We start from the raw sequence: 20005 nt of genomic DNA on the forward strand, positions 1-20005 counted from the left end.
AGTGATGGAATCCAAGAAAGAGTCCTTTTCTTTTCTTTTCTTTTTAAAACCTTTTTATTTTTAAAAGGAAGAGTCCTTTTCTAAAACAACAACAAAAAAGAAAAAAATAAAATGAAAATAATCTAGATGCAATTTGATGATTTATTATTTCTAATATATGCCAGGGAACCAGATATATTCTAATAGTCTACTAGAATGTATAATAAACCCTTGGTTAAGTTTCAGAAGAGTTTTCTGGTTAAGGTGTCATTGAAAACGGCAGGTTGGCACGGTGCACTCCCAGAGCTCCTCAGACACAGTGGCCATTGTTGTTGATGTGGCTAATTACCAGTCTGCTCCACTCAAGTCTGTGTGGATATTACAAATGCAGTTTCTGCTACACAAGCTCTTTATTCATGTAATAATTACAGCATATTTGTCTTGAGTATTTCGCAAGTGTTCTCTTTGGATAATACTGGCAAGATTAAGTAATAGTTTCTCGCTAACATTCTTGCTCAAGAACATCAAACACGACGGGCTGAGATTTGATGTATTATGCGTACGTCTTTGGCTCCTAGTGTCTTTGATTTTTTGCTTCTCCTTTCTTACGTATAAAATAATCTTATTGTGGGGCTATGGCTATTGTTTCTAACACAAATGCCAGGAACCACTTAGCAAAATATTTTATTTCAATTTTAATGGGTAGTTCTCATAATGATCAAGAGTAACACATTCAAGTCAGCCACAGCACTGTGCCAGAAGCCAGGGACTTCAAAGAGTGTTCTTTTTAGAACTCTGAAGGAACTGAAATTTCTATTTCTATTTCTCCACATTATCCAACTTAATAATTGGCAATAAGTGACTGTTGGCAGGAAGCATGCATCACGTGGCTCTAGTTCTGCTTCAGAAAAGGTCAGCAAGAGGCAGAAATGCTGGGCTCTGATCCCCTGACATGTGCTTCAGAGCACATTATGCAATGTTGCACTCCCTGATTCATGGCCACTTGCACAAGAAGTTTTTCATTACCCCAAATGCAAGCATCCTGGGAATGATTAACTTTGTGACATAACTCTCGACACACAAATATGAAAGATAAAAACAGAGCTTCAAAACAATGTGTTTCAGAAATAACCAAATGTGTTTTGGCTTCTTTATGTGTACGTGATTAACAACTGTTTTAAAGCCACTGAGTGAAACAGAGAAACCTAGGTGAGAGGTTTTTCGTTTGTTTTTTGGTTTTGGGTTTTGTGTGTGTGTGTTTTTTTTGTTTGTTTGTTTTTGTTTTTTAGGAGTAGTAATTTCTGAGATGGTTCATGCACATACACTCTTCTACCATATTTTAATCTTACCTTTACCTTATTCTAATTTGCTGTGACAAAAATGCAGATCTATTTTACAGTGCTCTGTCTCATGACCTAAATGTTGACGATGCTGTTGGTTGTATTAAACATTTTTGGGGCCATGGAGATAGAACTGTCATATGCCCATGCGTGATGGACGGACAGTGTGACAGTTATTACTGATTTCATGTGACTAAAAAGGTAAATTAAAATTCTGCGTCTTGTTAAATATTTGCAAATCTTATCAGTTGAGTGCAGTCTGAAATGCTGGTGCAGTAGGACTTTTGTCGTGAGTGGCAGGAAATCAAGCTAAGTAGCTTATGTGAAAGGGAGCCTTGTGACTCTCAGCATGGAACACAGATGGGACAGGGGAGCAGCATCCTTGGACACCACTGGAGCCAGGGTGTCAGGGCTGCAGGGACACAATCCGCTCCTTGACATGTTCTCTGCCATGCAACTTCATCCATGGGACTGGTCTTATAGACTGGCTCCACCCCGTGGCAGCTCGCAGTCGCCGGGCTCACCATTGGGGAAAAAGGGGGATTCTTCTCACTTGGCTCCATCTCAGAACTTCCTTCCCAGAGAGGCCTCTGCTGGGCTGAAGTAGATCACATGTCCTCCCTGTGGCTGTGGGAGTAGGTGCTATGCCTGGAGGGTGACTTTTCTAACAGAAGGGAGGCTGCTGTTCTGGCCCCCAAAATCATGGCAGCCATGATGGCCAACCTGGACCCAACCAGTTATCCTTGCCGCCAGATGCCCACTTGCTTGCCCTACAGCACCCATCCCTGCAGTCCACAGATGCAGATGTTTGCTTGGAGACACTGCAGGGTTCTGCCCAACAGCCACGCCCATCCCTAACCCCATCCCTCCAGTCTCATCCACTGATCTTGAGGCCAAGTATCACTCCGCAGTCAGGGAGGGTCTGGCCTCCATGCTGTTCAGCCATCTCAGCACACTGTGTCAACAAGGGAGGGAACTGTTAATAAACGGAGATGAAGCACAGAGAGCTCTCTGGCTCCCAAATATTCTGTGTCAGAGAAAAGGATGTGACAGGACCTGTGGATGTCAGATATCCTTGGTTGACCCATCTGCCTTTGCCAGTCTAGCCACTCAGTCTCCTGCTGATGGGTTTCCCCCAAAGGATCAGCGGAGAGAACCTGTTTGTGGGCATCTTCATATTCCTCATGGTTCACTTTTCTTGGTGCTGTCGTAGAGGGTCCTGGAACTTGTCATGGGCTAAGGATCTCCTTAGAACCCTACTTGGCTTTTCATGGGGCTAGTGTAGGGGAGGCGGTGCATTGTCCAACCAATACCATGATCCAAATTAGTTTTGAACCTGGACTGGGAAGAATCTACAGGCTTCACCTCTTTGCAATCTTTAAACCTCAGCTTAGTGGCATCTGCCTTTGAGCAACGGGACATAGAGGGCTTAGAGAGGTTCCTAATGTACCCCAGCATGTGGCCCTGTCAGCAAGGACCTTACATTAGCCAGAGATGTAGGGAATGCAACACACTTACAGGGAAGGGGGTCATCCGATGGAGCGGTGTGGTCAGGGCAAGACTCCAAGGTGTGTGTTGGATTTTCTTATGTGGCAAGTAACACACACCCAACTTGAAGTACACTAGACCACAGGAGAGAATCGACTGAGCAGCCAGCTTCTGGGACACCTAGCCCGGTTGTCCCGTCTTCTCCCACAAGCCCCTCTCCCCTGCCAGCCAGCTTCTCCATGCAGGAGGGCCCACTTGCCATCTTCCAACCTTGCCACTAGGCAGCAGGGTGATGTGACTTCCACTCCACCTGGAGGTATCTGGGAGAGGACTTGGGCCTGGGGCTGGGGGAGAGGACTCCATGCTTGGAGTGGAGAGACAAGGCAAGTCCTCTACATTTGGTTTGTAAAGACAACAGACAGCGCTGGGAAGGTATCCATGTCTGTGTCTCTAGGTTATTGGTACATTTTCTCATTCACCTCTGCACTCGCTCTACAGCCAGAACACCCGGGAAACCACTCGGTGATCATGGGATGTTTTAAATCTATGTTGCCACCAACTAAACCTACGTGTGTGGCTTGGATTTTCTCAATTTTGTCAACCTTGTGTTTATTTTTTTTTAAAGATTTTATTTATTCATTCATGAGAGATACAGAGAGAGAGGCAGAGACACAGGCCTGTGTCTCAGAGAAGCAGACTCCATGCAGGGAGCCCAACGTGGGACTCGATCCTGGGTCTCCAGGATCACGCCCTGAACTGAAGGCAGCGCTAAACCACTGAGCCACCCGGGCTGCCCTTGACCTTGTGTTGAATAGTGCTGGTCCCCTCGATAGCCTCCCAATCCATGTTAGCTATTTATCATTTTATTTGTTCACTCAGAGGGTAAGAAATGTCCAGTTACTTTCACGCAGGGCCACATAGGAGCCACTGTGTCTCTCGCACGCAGAGCAGCTCCACAGTTTTCTCCTGCTGGATGGCCAGGTAACTAACACAAGGGGACCTTTCCTAAATAATGCATCCCATCCCCTAAACGACACTTCTGAAGAAGGAGGCGCTTGGTTTTCTTTTTCTCTGAACGACATAGGTCTATATGTATGTAAGTGAGGCCGGATCAGTTCACCAACAGCGCTACCAGATGGTGCCTTGAACAGCAAAAGGAGAAAGGAGAAGAGGAGGGGTGTGGGACCCCCCCCACCACCACTGACACATCGTCTTCTAACACCCTGGGTTCTGGCTCCCGCTGAAGAGGAGACCTTCTAGTGACCTGTTCCCTTGGTATTTTAGATTACTGTGACCGCACCTCCAGACAGGTGTGATTCAGGCCACTGCTGTGCTCTGATGGGACCTCTTCCAGGACGGCCCCTTCTCGTCTTGGCTTCACTGCTCAGCGTTCGGGATCCTGTCCCCACTCACCTCCCAGACTCTGGCTTCCCCCAAGGCCAGTGCAGTGGGTAAACATTGACTTTGGAGCCGTCCTGGAGTCGGTGCAGAGGCCCAGGAAGCAGGCCCCCAGGCTGGCTGATGCTGCTTACGTGCGGGCGGCTCTGGAAAGGGCACTGACCCCTGCGGAGCTCCTTCCTAGGACGGGGCGCTGATGAGAGGGGGCGTGTTGGCACCGGGTTTTAAGTGGACTCCACCGCGAGTCCCCAAGCCCCCGTGTTCCCAAGGACTCTGTACTGGGGAAGGAGAGACAGAGCGTGTGCGTGTCTATGTGAGCAAGCGTGATTTCCTTCTGGTAATTATTTTAAAAAACACTCAGAGAGGCTGGAAAGAGTGACCATGGGGTGGGGAGGCTTCCTTGCCGTGCCCTGGCTGGGACACATGGTCTCAATAGAGGGACACCACCCCCGGGATAGGCACACGGGCAGTTCAGTCAGTGCCTGGTGCCCCCAGTCCCCAAATCTCCTGCCACGTCCTCCCCCCACGGGGACAGGCTTATTATCTTAGCTGTAACATCTTGCATGCCTGTCACTGACCACCTAACCCACAGTTTTCCTTGCAAAGGTTCTTGGGACCCGCAGGAGAAAGGTGGTATTTAGATCTAGGTTATTCCAGAGGGTGGAACGAGCTAAGTTTAGTGGAGGTTAAAAATAGCCGGGCAGCAGGGCGGGTCAGGCCTGTGGGCTCGGGGCTGGCACCCGGGCCACCCAGGGCCCCCCATGCGAGCACTGGTTTCCAGAAGGTGCTGGGCAGCTCGTTACTCATATGTCAGGTCCCCTCTCTCAGAAGGTACGTCATGCACCAACTGCATTTCCATAGAAGAGTGTGAGTCACCAGCCAGCGGGGCCTCTCTGAGCTTCGAGAAGGAGCAGGCTGCAGAGGGAAGGAGCGGCTGCCATAAACCCCAAAGCAAGAGAGCAGCCCTTTTATAGCTTTCGGCAGTGGCTTTCTGTTTCCATAGGTTAATTTTTATCTTAACAACCAAGATAAGGTTGGATGGCCTTTTTATAAGAAATCTATTTCAATACAACGGATTATTTGAGCTTTTTTTTTTTTTTTGGATTTTTTTGTTTTTGTTTTTTTTTTAAAGCCAAGGGCATGTGCGGTGGTGCTCAGGTTATAAATAAAATGTATTCTAACGGTTGTTTGATGGACGCTCGGGGCGCTCCCCGCCTGTGACGCCGCAGGAGCGCCCCATCACACACGGGGGAGGCGCAGACTGCCCCCTTTGTTCCCGGCCACGGGGGGACAGCGGCGGCTGGGCGCGCCCACCCCGGACCTGTGAGCCGGAGCTCGCCGCTCGGAACAGATGGTGATTCTCAAACCGAGTGCTATTCTGGTGCACTTACTTAGGAAAAAGATCTAAAAATAGACTTGAATGAGCATAACCTGCAAAAATAAGTTGTCAGCTTCTTTTTACTCCTGCTGGGCTGAAAACAAAGCTGTCAGCAATTTCTGGGAGTTGAGGAATCTGTGTGCTTTCTTATTTTAGAGGAAGCTTTTTCAGTAAGACCGTAACTGAGTCCCCTTAAATCTCTCAGTGTCAACACATTACCATCTGTTGTTCTAGAGGCTCGAAGTGATGAGGCCGCTCCTTGCCTCGGGGTGCTCAAACCGGAGGGCGGGGTGGCTGCGGGGGGGGGGGGGGGGGCGGGGAGGGGCAGGTGCAGCAGAGGCAGGTCCGCCCTGTGAAGACCCTGCTCCTCGGCGGCAGGGGACATGAGGCCCGGCTGGGGGGCTCCCCTGCTCTGACACCTGTTGTGACGCGGGCTGGGCTTTGGGGAGCACAGGGCCTCCTGGCCAAGGTACCTGGTGCCATCAGATGTCTGTGAGGTGACCTGCATGCTCCCGGTGGGTGGACCCTGGACCCGTCTGAGGAGGCTAGACTCCGTGTCTGGGGGATGGAACCTATCGGGGCGGTGTCGGGGTGCAGGCCCTGGCCCCTCTGGGACCATCTAGGCCCCAAGCAAGCGAAGGGTCCCTGCCAGGTGCAGACCCCAAATGGCACAGGGTCCGGCCAGCGCAGCACAAGGGCCCTCCCCGAGCCCCGCCTGCCTGGGGAGACTGCCCCGCATTGGGCACCCCGAACTCAGGTTTTCACCGGCGGGCCTGGTTCTCAGAAACGGACTCCTCTCGGTTCCTACTGTGCCTAACCTGTGTGCTGTCTCGGAACAATGGAAACTGCTCCAGGGCTCACCCCGTGCAGGCACACCACCCCATGCACACACACACACACACACACACACACGCACACGCAAACACCCACCATGCACACACAGACACCCAAACACCCACCACGCACACATACACACACCAAGCACACACACACATATACCACACACCACACACATACAGACCCCACAAGCATACTCCCTCCCACATACACACCCAAACACACACCATCCACGTATAACATACACCCCACACAGACCACACATGCATGCACACCACACACACATACATCCCCCACACCCCCAAATACTCATGCCGCATATGTCTGTACACACATACACACCCCGTACACCCACCCACACGCGCACACACACAGTGTGCCGAGAAGCGTGCTTTCTCCTGGGACTGGGTGGGTAACACGAAGACACAAAGGGATGAGGGAGAAGCCCAGGGGCAGGAGGGCAGGGGCAGAGCAAGGCCGGGCCTAGTCCAGGCGGCCCGCAAAGCGGAGCCAGGCAGTGCGCGCCAGCGGCCAGGCCCACGTCGGGAGGGTCGGAGGCTCCGTGAATCACGGGCTCTCGTTCGCTGGTGAATTAACTCAGTTTAACCCGTTTGTGCTGAGGGGGTGTTCGGTTCACCACTCGGGCTTTCCCAGAGGCTGAGCTGGGACAGAAGCCCGCCCCGGGGAGGCTCCCGCCAGACACGGCTGGCCCGGGGCTCCAGGCTCTGGGGGGGATGGTAGTCTGTGCCCCCAGCTTCCGGCGGGTGACCCTGGAAAAAGACCACGGTGAGCTTCTGCTTGTGTCCTGACCCCACGTAGCAGTGCTTACGGCCAAAGGCGCATCAAGGGATCAAAGCTCTTAAAATATTTCAAAACAATTTAAAAGGATGCCCTCGACCAGTCGGGCTCCCAAGTGCATCGCCCTTAAAAGCAAGGAAGTCTTGGACGCAAAGGACACAGTAGACAAAACGGAATAGAGCAGGGAAGAGAGGGCTGGGGGTGGCGGGTGAGGTCGGGCTCCCCGGGGTGTCCGCACAGCCCCGCAGCCAGCGCCCCCGCACCCCGAGACCGAGTGCCCGGCGCCGAGCACAGAGGCCGGGACGTGGTGAGGCCGGTGCCCCCGCACCAGGAGGGTGCAGGGCACCCGGCGGAAGAGGTTAAAACCACAGGAGAAGAGGGAGCTTCTGTCCTTCGGCAAAGCACCTTCAGGCGTAGGGATTCACCCCGAGAAGCTACCCCGGGTGTCAAAACAGACGGCCGAGGAAGGCGGGGGGACACGCGGTCCACGCTGCAGCGGGCACGGAGCTGGCAGGGAGACGTGCTGTGTGCCTGGAAAAGCGGGGCGCCCTGCTGTCAAGGGGCGTGCCTGGAACACATATGTCATCTCGAATTTTCCGACAGTTGGGTCAGCCACAGCACCGCAGCCTGCAGGACACGGGCTTGTCGTCTTACAGCTCGGGCGCTCGGGGGGCTGGCCTGGGTCTCCTGGGGCTAAGTCAGGGTGTCAGCAGGGCTGTTGCCTCCTGGAGGTTCCAGAGGAGGATCCCGTCCCTGCCCTTCCAGCTGCTGGAGGCCTCCTGCGTCCAGTGTCCCATGTCCCTGCATCCCCATGTCCCCACATCCCCATGTCCCCATGTCCCCATGTTCCTGTGTCCCCACATACCCACATCCTCATTTCCCCATGTCCCCACATCCCCATGTCCCCATGTCCCCACATCCCCATGTCCCCACATTCCCATGTTCACCTGCATGTCCACCTGCAGAGCAGCAACCACAGCCCCAGCTCTCTGCCCACCCTGCTCCTCCGCCCTCACCCCCAGCAGGGACCTGTGCGGTGTGCACGCACTCAGGCTCTCCAAAATTCCTCTCTCCATTTTAAGGCCAATTAGCAGTCTTCCCTTCATCCTAATTACCTTCCTCTGCTACCCCAGCCCCCCCGGGTCAGAAGCCTGGAGTATTGATAGGTTCCAGAGGGTGAGGACTCGGACATCTTCAAGGGGCCGATATTCTTCTCACAGCAATGTGCTTCTGCACGTAACCAGCCAAGAAGAGATCTGGGCACTGTGTTGGCTTTTTCCTTCCAGCTTTACTGGTTCCCTTTCACTCCCATAACCCATTGTCTGGTTCTTGGCGTTCGTTCTAAATGCACAGTAATTCACTCATTATCTGTCATTTCATACTGTGGTTTTTCCATTTCTATCTTCCCAATTGACCGGGAAGGACTAGGAAGCCCAAGTGCAGTTCTGTTATTGCCGTGTAACAAGCTGTCCCCAAACTGGGTGCTCATGACACCACCACCTGTTCTCCTTGTGGTTCTATGGATCAGGACTTGGATGGTGCTCAGTGGGGCCATGGGGCCCTCTGCCGTCCCCAGGGCCTGTCCCTGGGGGCCCCCAATCTGTCACATGTCCAGCCCGGCCCTCCAGGTGGTGTGGGAGAAGGTAGATGCCCAGAGCCTCATACGGACCGGGCACAAGAGTCTCAGAAGAGCCTGTCCAGTTTGAAGCAGGGAGGAAGTAGGCGCTAGGCCCTGTGAGCCAGACCAGGGACTCGCCAAGACCGCACCTGGACGTAGCACATGCTGACAGTCTGTTGGCTGTGTCCCCAGCTGGGGCTGCCTCTGGTCCTTGGTGGCCCCCTCGTGTGTGCCTGCCTGGGAAGCCTGCACCTGGCATGCTGACAGGTGCAGAGGCAGGGCGTGCACCGTGTGCAAGGCGGGCCAGGCCCCTTGGTCCTTTGAAACCTAGAAACAACGACCCAGGCCACGCCCCACAGTCTGAAGAAGGCAGATCCCGCCCCTAAGTTGTTCAGGGCCCTCGACTCCCCCAGAGAGGTTCAGTCTGTATGGACCGCTGTCTGGGTCCAGCCTAGGTGGGCTGCTCCCTGCCCTACCCCCCACAGGTGTGCACAGGTGACCTTGCTCAGGTGTGCAGTCTAGGCTGATGCAGGGCTGCCTTGTCACTGCGTAGCTGCTGGGGGTGACCCTTGTGCCGCGTCCCTGGCCCGCTGGGACCCAAGGTTGCCCCCCCGCCTGAGAACACAAGGTCCTCCGAGCGGCTGGAGTAGGGGTTGATGTCAGAACCTGTACACCTGCTAGTTCTTAAAGGTTCTGAGGCCACGTGGCCTCCAGGGCTCCCCAGCGGGGAGCTAACCTCTTTCTCTTTGCTGTGGCCCCCATGTGCTCCTCATTTTCTGAGCAGGGAGCCTTGTCTTTCTGTTGATTGCCTGAAGACCTGACACCCACCCCCCAACCCCAGCACTGCCCTCTGTTTCTGTGGGCGCATCCCAGGGCTCCCCGACATAGAGGCTGCCCTCGACCTGGGCTCTCGGCCGCTGCTGGTGATGCAAGAGCCATGCACCCTGGAACCGGAGCTGCCAGAGGGCGTCCCAGGGCCCCTGCCCCGGCCCGGACAGTTCACATTTATTTAGCCACGAGACGAACAAGCGTGCATTCCTCCAGTCGATTACGTAACGCAGCATCTGAGGCTGGGACGGCGGGCGGGCAGGTGTTCTGGGTTGAACTTGAGACGCCGTTGGCTGGCCGGGCGGCGAGGCGGAGCAGCTGTCCCCACGCCTGTGCTTACGTTCGTGGCTCTGACACCGTAGTAGCACTTGGACGCTCAGTAAATCTCATGAATTATGCAGAAGGCACTCGCATTCCCATTTTGGTGGCGGCACCGGAAAGTAGGAGGCCCAGGATCCTGGGAGCCAGAGCCCCAAGGGACGAGGAGAGGCAGCCGGGGAGAGGCCAGACCATAGGCTCCAGGCGGACAGCGGACGCCGCGAAACCAGGCAGATGTGCCTTTTTCCTAATTTTAATCAGGACGTGGGCCGGGTGTCTTCCTTCTGCGTTTGAAACCTGCGTTTGACAGCTCTTGGCCGAGGATTTTGTCAGTGTCCCCGGGGGCGCTGTAATTCGTATGAAACGCGGCCCGATTGCGTAAGGGCGAGGTTCCCGCCGCTCCTCCCTAGGGCCCGCTTACGCCACCCCTCGGAGGGCAGGGGTGGGGGGACACCGGGGCGGGAGACCTCCCACAGCCCGGCTTCACCCTTGAGGGAAAGGCGTCACCTCCTCCAGTTTCTGAAGTAGTCACTTGAAACGTAGAAATACTTCTAAAAAGACAAAAAAGAAAGTCCGAAACGTCCATGCTCGGCCATTTGAAGTGTTGGACGGCGGCCTTGCCCCTCGCGTTTTGGGCTGGGCGTCCGGCCAGGATGGTGGCGCTGTGGGTTTCGGAAGCGGGTCCTCTGGATTCGGATTTGCTGCCTCCTGGCCGTGGGACCTTAGGTGGGGAGGTCGCTTGGCTACTCGCTGCCTCGGTTTCCTGATCCGAGGAGCGGAGAGAATAGCAGTCACCCCCTGGCAGGATCGTGGTGAGGTGGCGGCACACCCAGCAGTGCTGTCCGGATATGTACCTGCGTCACCCTCACCATCACCCCCGACTGCTCCCTGTGCTCCCAGAGCACACACGCGCACGCCCACCTGCGGCAGACTCGCACACTCGCATACCCACACGTGTGCACTTGGACACTCACACACACACACACACCTTTTCCCCCAGAAACAATAGTGTCGTGCACTCCGGACGGGCCTGTGGCTGGCTCCCCGGCACCTCAGAATAATCATGCACGTTTTCCCCAGTCGGCGACACAGCCTTCCTCGCGGGGCTGCCCTTCCTCGTAGCCGGTGCTCTCCTGGGGGACGTGTGGGTTGTTGCGAGGTTTCGCGGCCGCACGTGGCTGGCCCCGGGTGGAGGACGCACACTGCTGAATCTCCCGGATACTGCCGACGGCTCGCTCTGATTCGTGCCAGGCCGCCTTCCCCACCGACCGCGGGGCGTCGATTTCTCCAGCTCCCCACGGCGGGTGATGCGGCCCCGGCCCTCTGCTAGCCCTGTCATTGAGAACGGTGCTGCCCTGGTTTTATTTTGCATTTCTGCAATTATTATTTGTGTGACGGCCTCTCCTTTATCTTGTGCAACATGCGAGCACTGTTGTGAGCAATGTCAGCATATTCTTTGGCCTTCGAAGTTTTTTTTACAGCAGATTCCCCGCCCCCCCCCTTTTTTTTTAAACAAACAGGAAAAAAAATCCACCTATGGATGATCTACAACCTACTCAAACCTAAAATTTGCCAGATTAGCACACGTGATGTAAAGAAGAGGTCTGAACTTGGAAGCTTAATATCATTGCCAACAGTGATATTTGTGAAGTGCTCAGTTGACAAATAATCAAGTATGAAGTCATTCATCCACCAAGCGGTCACCGAACACCTATCACAGGAGGGCTGGTGTTTTTCCGCTTTGTGGTTACATCAGAAAACAAATTTTTAACGATCCTGCTGTGTGGAGTTGGTGATCTATCCTGACTGATGGGGAAGCTGGGATAAGGGCTGCGGGGCCCAAGGTGGCCGCTCTGGGCCGGAGCCAAGGATGGGCCATGGGCATGGGGCCCTAATGGAGGACACATGGGGCTGGGCCGCAGACCCGGCCAAGGACCTGGCCTCCTGATGGCCGTGGGGTGGACCATGTCTCAAGGCACCCAAGCTCTTCTCCACGCAGGTGGGAAATGTAGCCCGAAGTGGCTGCCCAGCTCCCGATGCACACCTGCCCTGCCCCCCGGCCTTGCTGAGGGTGGGCTCTGAGGGTGATGTGTGGGGCACCTGGCCTGGCACCCACTCATCACATGCTTGTTTGAAGGTGTGCACATGCAGCCAGCATCCTTAGCCTGCTGAGTGTGACCAGGGCGGAGCAGGCCGCCCCGGGGACCTGGGCCTTAGCTGGCAAGTTCGCAAGCCACCTGGGGCTGGCCCTGGGATCTGGGCTCGCAGTGGAAAGGACTGTGGTGGCTCATGAAAGGACTGCGGTGGCTCGTCCCTGGCGGAGGCCCACGCCTCTGCCCCCAGCCACTGTGGCCAGGAGAAGGCCCTCGTCCCTGGGCCCTCTGGTCACGGGCAGGGCCATCTCAACCTATGGAGCTGTCACCGTACAGCATGGCTGGGGAAGGGACGTGATCATCCTCGGGACGTCCTCCCCTCATCCCCCCAGACATGAAAGGAACACACAGGTGCCAGCGATACCCAGCACAGCAGTGGCCACTGTAGCCTGTAGGGCCACCAATCCTGGGCATGGCGAGTCCCAGTCCTTCTGTCGCAGAGCCCGTGCTGCTGAGGGTGCTGGGGGAGTGCCTGGGCCTCTGAGGGAGGCGGTGCGCGGTGCTGGTCTTGTGGCCAGAAGCCTGGGGTCAGTCCCTCTGGGCTGAAGTCAAGGTGTCTGTAGGGCGAGTTCCTTCTGGAGGGGGCAAGGCAGGATCCACGTCCTTCCTCCCCCAGACCCTGGAGGCTGCCCTGGTCCTCGGCCAGAGGCTCCGCCCCCCAGTCATCTTCACACAGGCTGTGGGCCCTGCTCCCAGGATCCGCCTTCCTCGCACCCCCTTCTCGCTTTCCGCCGTGAGTTCCCTGCTGTAAGGACGCCCCCTCGGATGACCCTTAACCTCATCACATCAGCAAAGCCCCTTTGCCAGATGAGGTGACCCCCCCAGGCTCGGAGGTTAGGACGTGGATGTCTTCGGGGGCCTATCCGGCCGACCGCAGGACAGATGCCCCTGTGAGGACACCCCTGGCTGGGTGCTGGGTGGGGCGGGGTGCTCTGGACGGAGAGTGCAGCACTCACCACCCACGAGTCCAGCTCCTGACCCACGGCCGGCCCGGCCCAGGTTGCCCTGGCTCCTTCCAGATTGCACTTCACGCTCCGCAGAAGCAGCCTGACCCTGGACCCCCAGTCCGTGTCAAGTCCCCAGTGGGCCGTGGGGGCTCAGCCTGCCCAGATGTCTTCTCCCCCGGCCCTTCCTCCCCGCCCACGCTTTAGCCACTGGCAGGAAATGGTTTCCCTGCCACGCTCCGTGGGGACCACGGCTGGACACACCCTTGTCTCTGTCCACCTGTGGCGTCCCCACCGCCACAGGCTTGCCCCACCTCCTCGGTGCAGGCAGGCAGCGGCCAGGGGGGCAGCGTGAGGGACGGGGCTGCCCCTGCCACGGGGCACAGCACAGGGCTTCTCAGACGGTGCCAGGAGGCCGGAGGCGCCCCAGACCGGACACGGGAGTGACCATGGATCGTCCACGCGGCGGCTCATTGGATCTGCGTAGCTTTACATCCACAGTGCAGATTTCACAGCGATGCGCCCTGACGTCCCTCTGTTGCAAACAGGCCGGCCCTGTGGACAGCTCTGCCATCCACACACCCTGGGCAGTGGCAGGGACTGGCTGCCTCTCCTGAAATGCCACCGTGGCATGTCCCCATGCCCCTCTGAGGCCCCGGCAGGTCCCAGAGGCCCATCGCATGATGGAGGGCTAAAGGGCAGGTGTCAGGCGGGGCACCTTGCAGGTGTGGGTCCCCGGACACAGGCCAGTGTCCCTGTCCCCCAGTCCTGTCCACTTTCACCCTGAACGGCCTGGTTCTCCCTTCCTTGGGGGCTGTTTAGCCCAGGGTGGAAAAGAGCAGGGGCCACTGAGGCCAAAGCCATGCAGCCGGGGCCTCGGCCAGGGGGCCGCCTAGCGGGCTCCAGGGTCGTCCCAGGCCGGGCCCCAGTGGCTGCCCGTGCTCTGCTGGCCTGGGTGAGCCCGGGTCGGCCCTTGGCGTCCTTCCTCATTCCGTCTAAGTTTGGTTCCCTGCTTCCCCAATCTGCCCAGCTTGGAAATTTCCCTGCAAACCACAGAAATCCTACCTGGCTCATTTCCTGGCAGACACACCTGCAGCCAGCCTTGCCGAGCCCTGAACTGCTCGTTTATCAGGAGATCAAACATCACGCTGAAGTCCGCCAGGTATGGGGTCACCCTGGGAAATGGAAGGGACAGAGGGTCGCTGGGGCTCAGGGCAGTGGGCACAGGTGGCAGTCTGTTACCTTTGTAAAACAAGACCGTGCAACAGGCAGAAAACAGAGGCGCTCGCCCATGGCTCTGTGACCCCGCGCTCCCCACGGAGATGGTGTGGAGAAGAAAGAGCCATGTCAGATCCAGTCGTCCCCACAACCACACTTAAGTGGCGCTTGAGGCCGACTGGGAACAACAAACTAGCTCCAGGTGCTCTTGTAAGATTTGAGGTGAGCCAGGGCCTCCCTGCTCCCGCCTCCTGCCGAGGACCCCGCCACTGCCCCCGACCTCCCCAACTCCAGGTGCTGTGGGAGCTCCCCCAGTCTCCCTCGTCACCCGTGAAACCCTTGGGCTGCTCTGTCATCGCTCCAGGGATGAGGTGGCGGCGGGTCACCTGCCCATGCCCCCACACCTGGCATGACTTCCCGAGACCCCAGGCCCTCGGCGTCCTAGGAGAGCACGGGGTGTGGGCAGTGGGGCATGCACACGCAGGGACGCATCCACTCACGTCTGTTCTAGATACCCCCCGTGTCATCGGTAGTCGGTTACCTACTCTTCCCCCAGAACCCGTCCCACAGCAGAGCATCGCACTCGGTCCGTGCGGAGGGACCCATTTGGACTAGAATCTGGGTAAAACATCCTAAACCTGAATTACTAAAGCTGTGCCCGCACTGGGCGGTTGCAGTGGCATCAGGTGGTCGCTGGGCTTCCCAACCTCATCTCCGCTAGGACATGCAGGACATGCAGTGGGCAACCCGGGGCCTCCAACCCTGGACCCCGCCGTGACGGTGTGGGCAGCTCCCCGCTGCGTGGACGGACCTGGTCAGGTTCTCATGAGCCGCTGGTGCTGTCACACTGCGGGCCACACAGTCCTCTCTCAGAGCCCGGGTCCCAGATTCCCGATAAGAAATGTGGTCACTATTGCTTTTTGGCAACCGTCGTGTCCCTGTCTCTGGCTGCAGGCTCCTAAGGGGGTGACCCCAGGGAGGTTCGGTACAGTGACTCCCAGGCAGCCCGGGGCCCCCGACAACGTTCACGCAGTGGAAGTCTCTGGCGCAGCCGAGCCCTGTGTGCCACGTAACACCCTGCTTCTGAATAACCGGTGGAGAAGGTTCTTGTGTGTCACTATCGTGGATCTCCGGAGCCAGAAGGTCACTTAGCTACACAGTGGAAACCACACTGAGAGCGTCTGTCAAAATAGAACTTGCAATGCTTTCTTCACACAGTTCTCTTCCACGCATTTAAAAAAAAACCCTCTGCGCCGCAGGCCAGTTACGGGGAGCGCAGGCCCATTCCCCTCTTGAACTCCTCCATGCCGTCCTACAGTTTCCTTCCCGACACGCAGCTTTTCTGGGGTCCTACTTACTATATTTGGATTTCTGCGAAGCCAATAATGTGGTTTTCTGTGTTTCTTCACTCAGAATTAGCTTTGTTTTTCATGTTTTTTTTTTTTCTCTTAAAAAGATGATTTGTTACCAAACATGGCAAGCTCTGAAGAGGCATCATGGAATGAAGTTTAATATTCTGATGTCAGGAGTTGAAGTTCATGCTCATTGGCTGAAGTTTGTTGTTTTTCTTGCCATGGGGCCAGCAGACTCTGAGACTTTCATGAAAGCTACCCCGTTGACTTTACTGCTTTAAAAACAACCCTTTTCTTCGGGGGGGAAGGGGGAGTAATGTTTTATAATATTTTGGTGTTGATGTTATGCTTGTCTCAGAAACACATTGGGATGTGTTCCTCTGTCTCTGCTTCCTGAAAGGATTTGCCTATATTATTGGTCTTCTTATTTCTTTGAATATTTGACGGGTTCACCAGTGAAACTGAGTAGGCCTGGAGTTTCCCTAGTGGGAGGGTTTATGATGACGAAGCCAGGGTCTTTTAGTGAATACAGGGCTCCCCACATTTTCTCTTCCAGCTTGTCCAAATACTGGTAAATTATCTTTTTCATGAAATCTGTACAGTTCATGAAGTTACCACGCTGGTTGGCATCAAGTTGTTCATGAAACTAGCTTGCTGTCCTTTTACTATCTCTCATACCCACAATGATAACCAGTCTTTCATGCTTGATATCAATGGCTTATGTCCTGTCATGATTTTTGATCTTGACTCGTCCGGGTATCACTTTACTTCGTTTGTTGCTTTGAAAATGCTAGGATTTCGCTTTGGAATTTCTTGGTAATGTTTGTTTTCTGCGCTGTTAACTTCTGCACATCATTATTTCTTTCCTTCTGCTTCTTTTGTGCCTAGTTTTCTTACTTGCTTTTGTAGGATCTTGAGAACGACCCTGAGATCATTGACCTCAGACCATTCCCCTTTTGTATCATAAGCATTGAAGCTATGGTTCTTCCTCTAGCCACTGCCTTAGCTGCACCCCACATATTTGGATATGATGTATTTTCACTCCCACTTAGGTTTGAAATATTTTCTAAATTATTTGCAACTTCCTTTTTTGAAACATATGTTATTTAGGAGTGTGTCTTTTAGTTTCCAAATATTGGGGTTTTTCCTGGATATCATTTGGCTATTGATTCCTTTTTTTTTTTCAATGTTTTGCTTAAATTCAATTTGTCAACATATAGTATAACACCCAGTGCTCATCCCACCTAGTGCCCTCCTTAGTGCCCATCACCCAGTCACTTCATCCTTGGCTATTGACTTCTAATTTAATTCTGTTGCAGCCAGTGAATCTGCTTCATATATTTTCAAAACTTTTACATTTTTTGAGACTTGTATGTGTAATTTTTTCTGTGTACTTGAAAAGAATATGTAATGATGTATTAATAACAGGTTAAAGTTAATGGTGATGTTCAGCTCCTCTATGTCTACTGATTTTTTCTAACTAACTGATAAATTGCTGAGAGAGGAAGGTTAACGTCTCTTACTGTGATTGTGCAATTGGTTTTTTCTTTTAAAAAACTAAGCAAAAAAAGTGACTTCTTTCATCTGATAAAGGGCATCTGTGAAAAACCTAGCACAATACTGTATTTACTGTTGAAATATTGAATACTTTCTCTCTAAGATCAGGAACCTGATAAGGAAGCATGCTCACTCTTATCACTTGTTGTCATCTCACAGAGAATCTGTGTCTATAAAAACAAGAAAAAGATATAAATTGTTAGGGGAGAAGTTAAACTGTCCATATTTAAGCATGGCATGATTTCACGGAAAATCTCAAGGAACCTACTACTATAAAGCCGCTAGTATAAGTTGTAGGATTTAAGGTTAATATACAAAAATTAATTGTACACGTATATAGCAGCAGCAAACAATTGAAAGATGAAACTTTTTTTTAAACATTTTGTTTATAACGCCAAATGAAATAATGAAAAACACATGTAATAAAGGATGCTCAAGTCCTGTTCATGGAAAACTATAGAACATTTTTGACAGAGACATTTAAAAGGACCTGAGTACGTGGAGAGATGTACCATGTTACTGGACTGAGAGACCCAATGTCATGGAGACACCAGCTTTCCTCAAATTCATCTCTGGGTTCTAGATTCAGTGCAATCCCAATCAAAATTCCAGCAGAGTTTTGTGTAGAAATTGAGAAGCTAGTTCTAAAACGTACTTTGAAAATACAGTTGAGCCTTGAACAGACAGGTTTGAATTGCATGGGCCTGCTTAGATGCATATTACTTTCCAAGAAATACAGGACAGTCCTATAAATATATTTTCTCTTCCTTATATTTTCCTTAATAACATTTTCTTTTCTTTAGCTTGCTTGATGGTAAGAATACAGTGTGTTAATACATCTAGCCTACACAATATTGTCTTAGTCAACTATTGGTGTTATTGGTAAGACTTCTGATCAGTAGTTGGATATTAGTAATTAAGTTTTGGGGGAGTCAAAAGTTCTATGTGGATTTCTGAAAAGGGGGTGGCACCCCCAACTCCTACATTGTTTGAAGGTCAACTGTATAAAGGATCTAGAATAGTCAAAGCAACTTTTAAAAAGTTGGAGGAAAGACACTTCTTGAGTTCCAGAATTCCTGAAAGCTACAGTAATCAAGAAGTGTGGATATACGGATCAAGGGGACATAACCGAGAACCACACATAAGGAGTCAATCGATTTTTAACAAAGACAGCCACTCAGTTCAATAGGGAAATGAGTTTTTTAAACAATTGAATATATATAGGGGGGAAAAGCAACCCTTCCCCTGCTGTATAGACAAAATTAACTTGAAATGATCATAGACATAAAACTCCTTGAAGAAAGTCTTTGCAATTTGTCTGTTTTTGCCTAAGGCACCATTTTCAGTTTGTGGTACAGAAATCCAAGAGGGTCCCGTGGCCTGGATCCCCTCTGACATCACTCCCAGGGCTATGTCACTTTGCACAGCAAAGGGATTTACATCAGTTGACCTGAAAAATAGGGAGATTATCTGGGTGAGCCTAAACTCATCGCAATCTTTTAAGATCCCTGGCTGGTCACAGAAGGGGATGTTAGAGATGTGATGTGAGGGGGGTGGGGGTATCTGTTGTTGGCTTTGGGACAAGGACCTGAGAGTGGCTTCTAGTTCCCTACAGCAGTTCCCCTTTCTCCTCCCGACAGCTGGCAAGAAAACAGGGAGTCCAGTCTAGAGCTGCAAGGCACGGATGAGCCTGGAAGTGGTTCTTCCCAGGGTCTCCCGACCAGAACCTGGACTTCGTCTTATGAGGCACCTAGCAGAACAGCTGGCCCACCCGCCTGGATGTGTGGGCTACAGAGCTGAGAGCTAGTGAACAAGTGTCTGAAGCTGCTGTGTCTGCAACTGTCATGAGTGGGAGAACACTAAGGGATGTGGCGGTCCTGTGACGGTGGCACTAAACCATTTAATTTGCTCCTGTTTCATTGCTGTTTCCTGAAACAATGAGTATTATTCTTTTTTCTGTTTTTTTTTTTTTCTCTCCTTTTTTGGTATGGAAAACCTCTAGTTTCCAAGCTCTTGCTGGTGTTTGGGAAAATGATGGCTCATCTTCTTAGAGATGTCCTGTCAATCCCAGCAGCTCTGGGTATGGCCCCTGGGCCAGTGGCAGCATCGATGCACTTGGAAGCATGTTAGGGACTCAGAGTCCTGGGGAGCCTCTCAGGCCCCCCAACATGAAAGCATGTTTCAGGTAGACCCCCCTGCCAGGCACTGAAGGTTCTGAAGTGTACCCCACCTTACCCTAGAACCTCCTATGGGTTCTAAACCTAACGTATCACCAGGTGGCCAGGTCGGCCATCTAGACCTTCCCTCATTGTGGTGGCCCTGCTCCTGCCTCGGGGTCTGCGTCTCTGGTTTCAGATGTAGGAACTTCCACTCCAGTTGGCTCTCCTCTTGGCCTGCAAACCGCCTCTGGGACTTGTGCCTCTGACATGACACCGAGCAGCACCTGTGCCTTGAGGTGCCCACTTGTCACCACTGGAGTGGGACCTGCATGCTCCAGCTACTCTCACTGCTCCTTCTCAGGGGAGTCCAGTGTTGCCCGCTTGCAGCTATGAGCATCGAAGGAGCTCCTTGGAAGAGAGTGGCATGTCCACTAGTCGCCAGCTGCTGGTGTAGACATCCGTTCTCTCTGTCAGTCTGAGACAGCAGAGCTGCTGTGACTTCTCTGAGACCATGGAGGGTGCTTCTGCTTCCCCCCTAGAGGCCCTGGACGATAGCTGGGTACACCTTCACCTCTGCACTGCAGTCAGCCCAATGGGGATTCTGGAGCATCTCTGGTAGAAGCTTATCTCTGCCAATATC

At 53.3% G+C, this 20005-nt stretch overlaps 1 protein-coding gene across 1 annotated transcript; it reads left to right on the forward strand.

Annotated features, from left to right (window-relative positions):
* The first annotated feature begins 7154 nt into the window (after positions 1 to 7154).
* Positions 7155 to 19159, forward strand: LOC121478493. Its single transcript, XM_041733566.1, has 6 exons — positions 7155 to 7220; positions 7352 to 7765; positions 7813 to 10360; positions 11503 to 11981; positions 14110 to 14241; positions 18847 to 19159. Exons 1-3 carry the CDS (start codon positions 7155 to 7157, stop codon positions 8530 to 8532), a joined length of 1200 nt encoding a protein of 399 aa, XP_041589500.1. The 3' UTR covers positions 8533 to 10360; positions 11503 to 11981; positions 14110 to 14241; positions 18847 to 19159.
* Positions 19160 to 20005: the final 846 nt, after the last annotated feature.

The sequence above is a fragment of the Vulpes lagopus genome, chromosome 2 (genome assembly GCF_018345385.1).
Source record: "Vulpes lagopus strain Blue_001 chromosome 2, ASM1834538v1, whole genome shotgun sequence".
NCBI lineage: Eukaryota > Metazoa > Chordata > Mammalia > Carnivora > Canidae > Vulpes > Vulpes lagopus.

What these genes read in the sequence shown, in the direction of transcription:
- LOC121478493 (XM_041733566.1), top strand. Translation starts at nt 7,155, where the DNA reads ATGGTAGTCTGTGCCCCCAGCTTCCGGCGGGTGACCCTGGAAAAAGAC. An exon ending in ACCACGGTGAGCTTCTGCTT is followed by an intron (nt 7,221 to 7,351) that starts GTGTCCTGACCC and finishes CGCCCTTAAAAG; the next exon opens with CAAGGAAGTCTTGGACGCAA. An exon ending in GTGCCTGGAAAAGCGGGGCG is followed by an intron (nt 7,766 to 7,812) that starts CCCTGCTGTCAA and finishes TCATCTCGAATT; the next exon opens with TTCCGACAGTTGGGTCAGCC.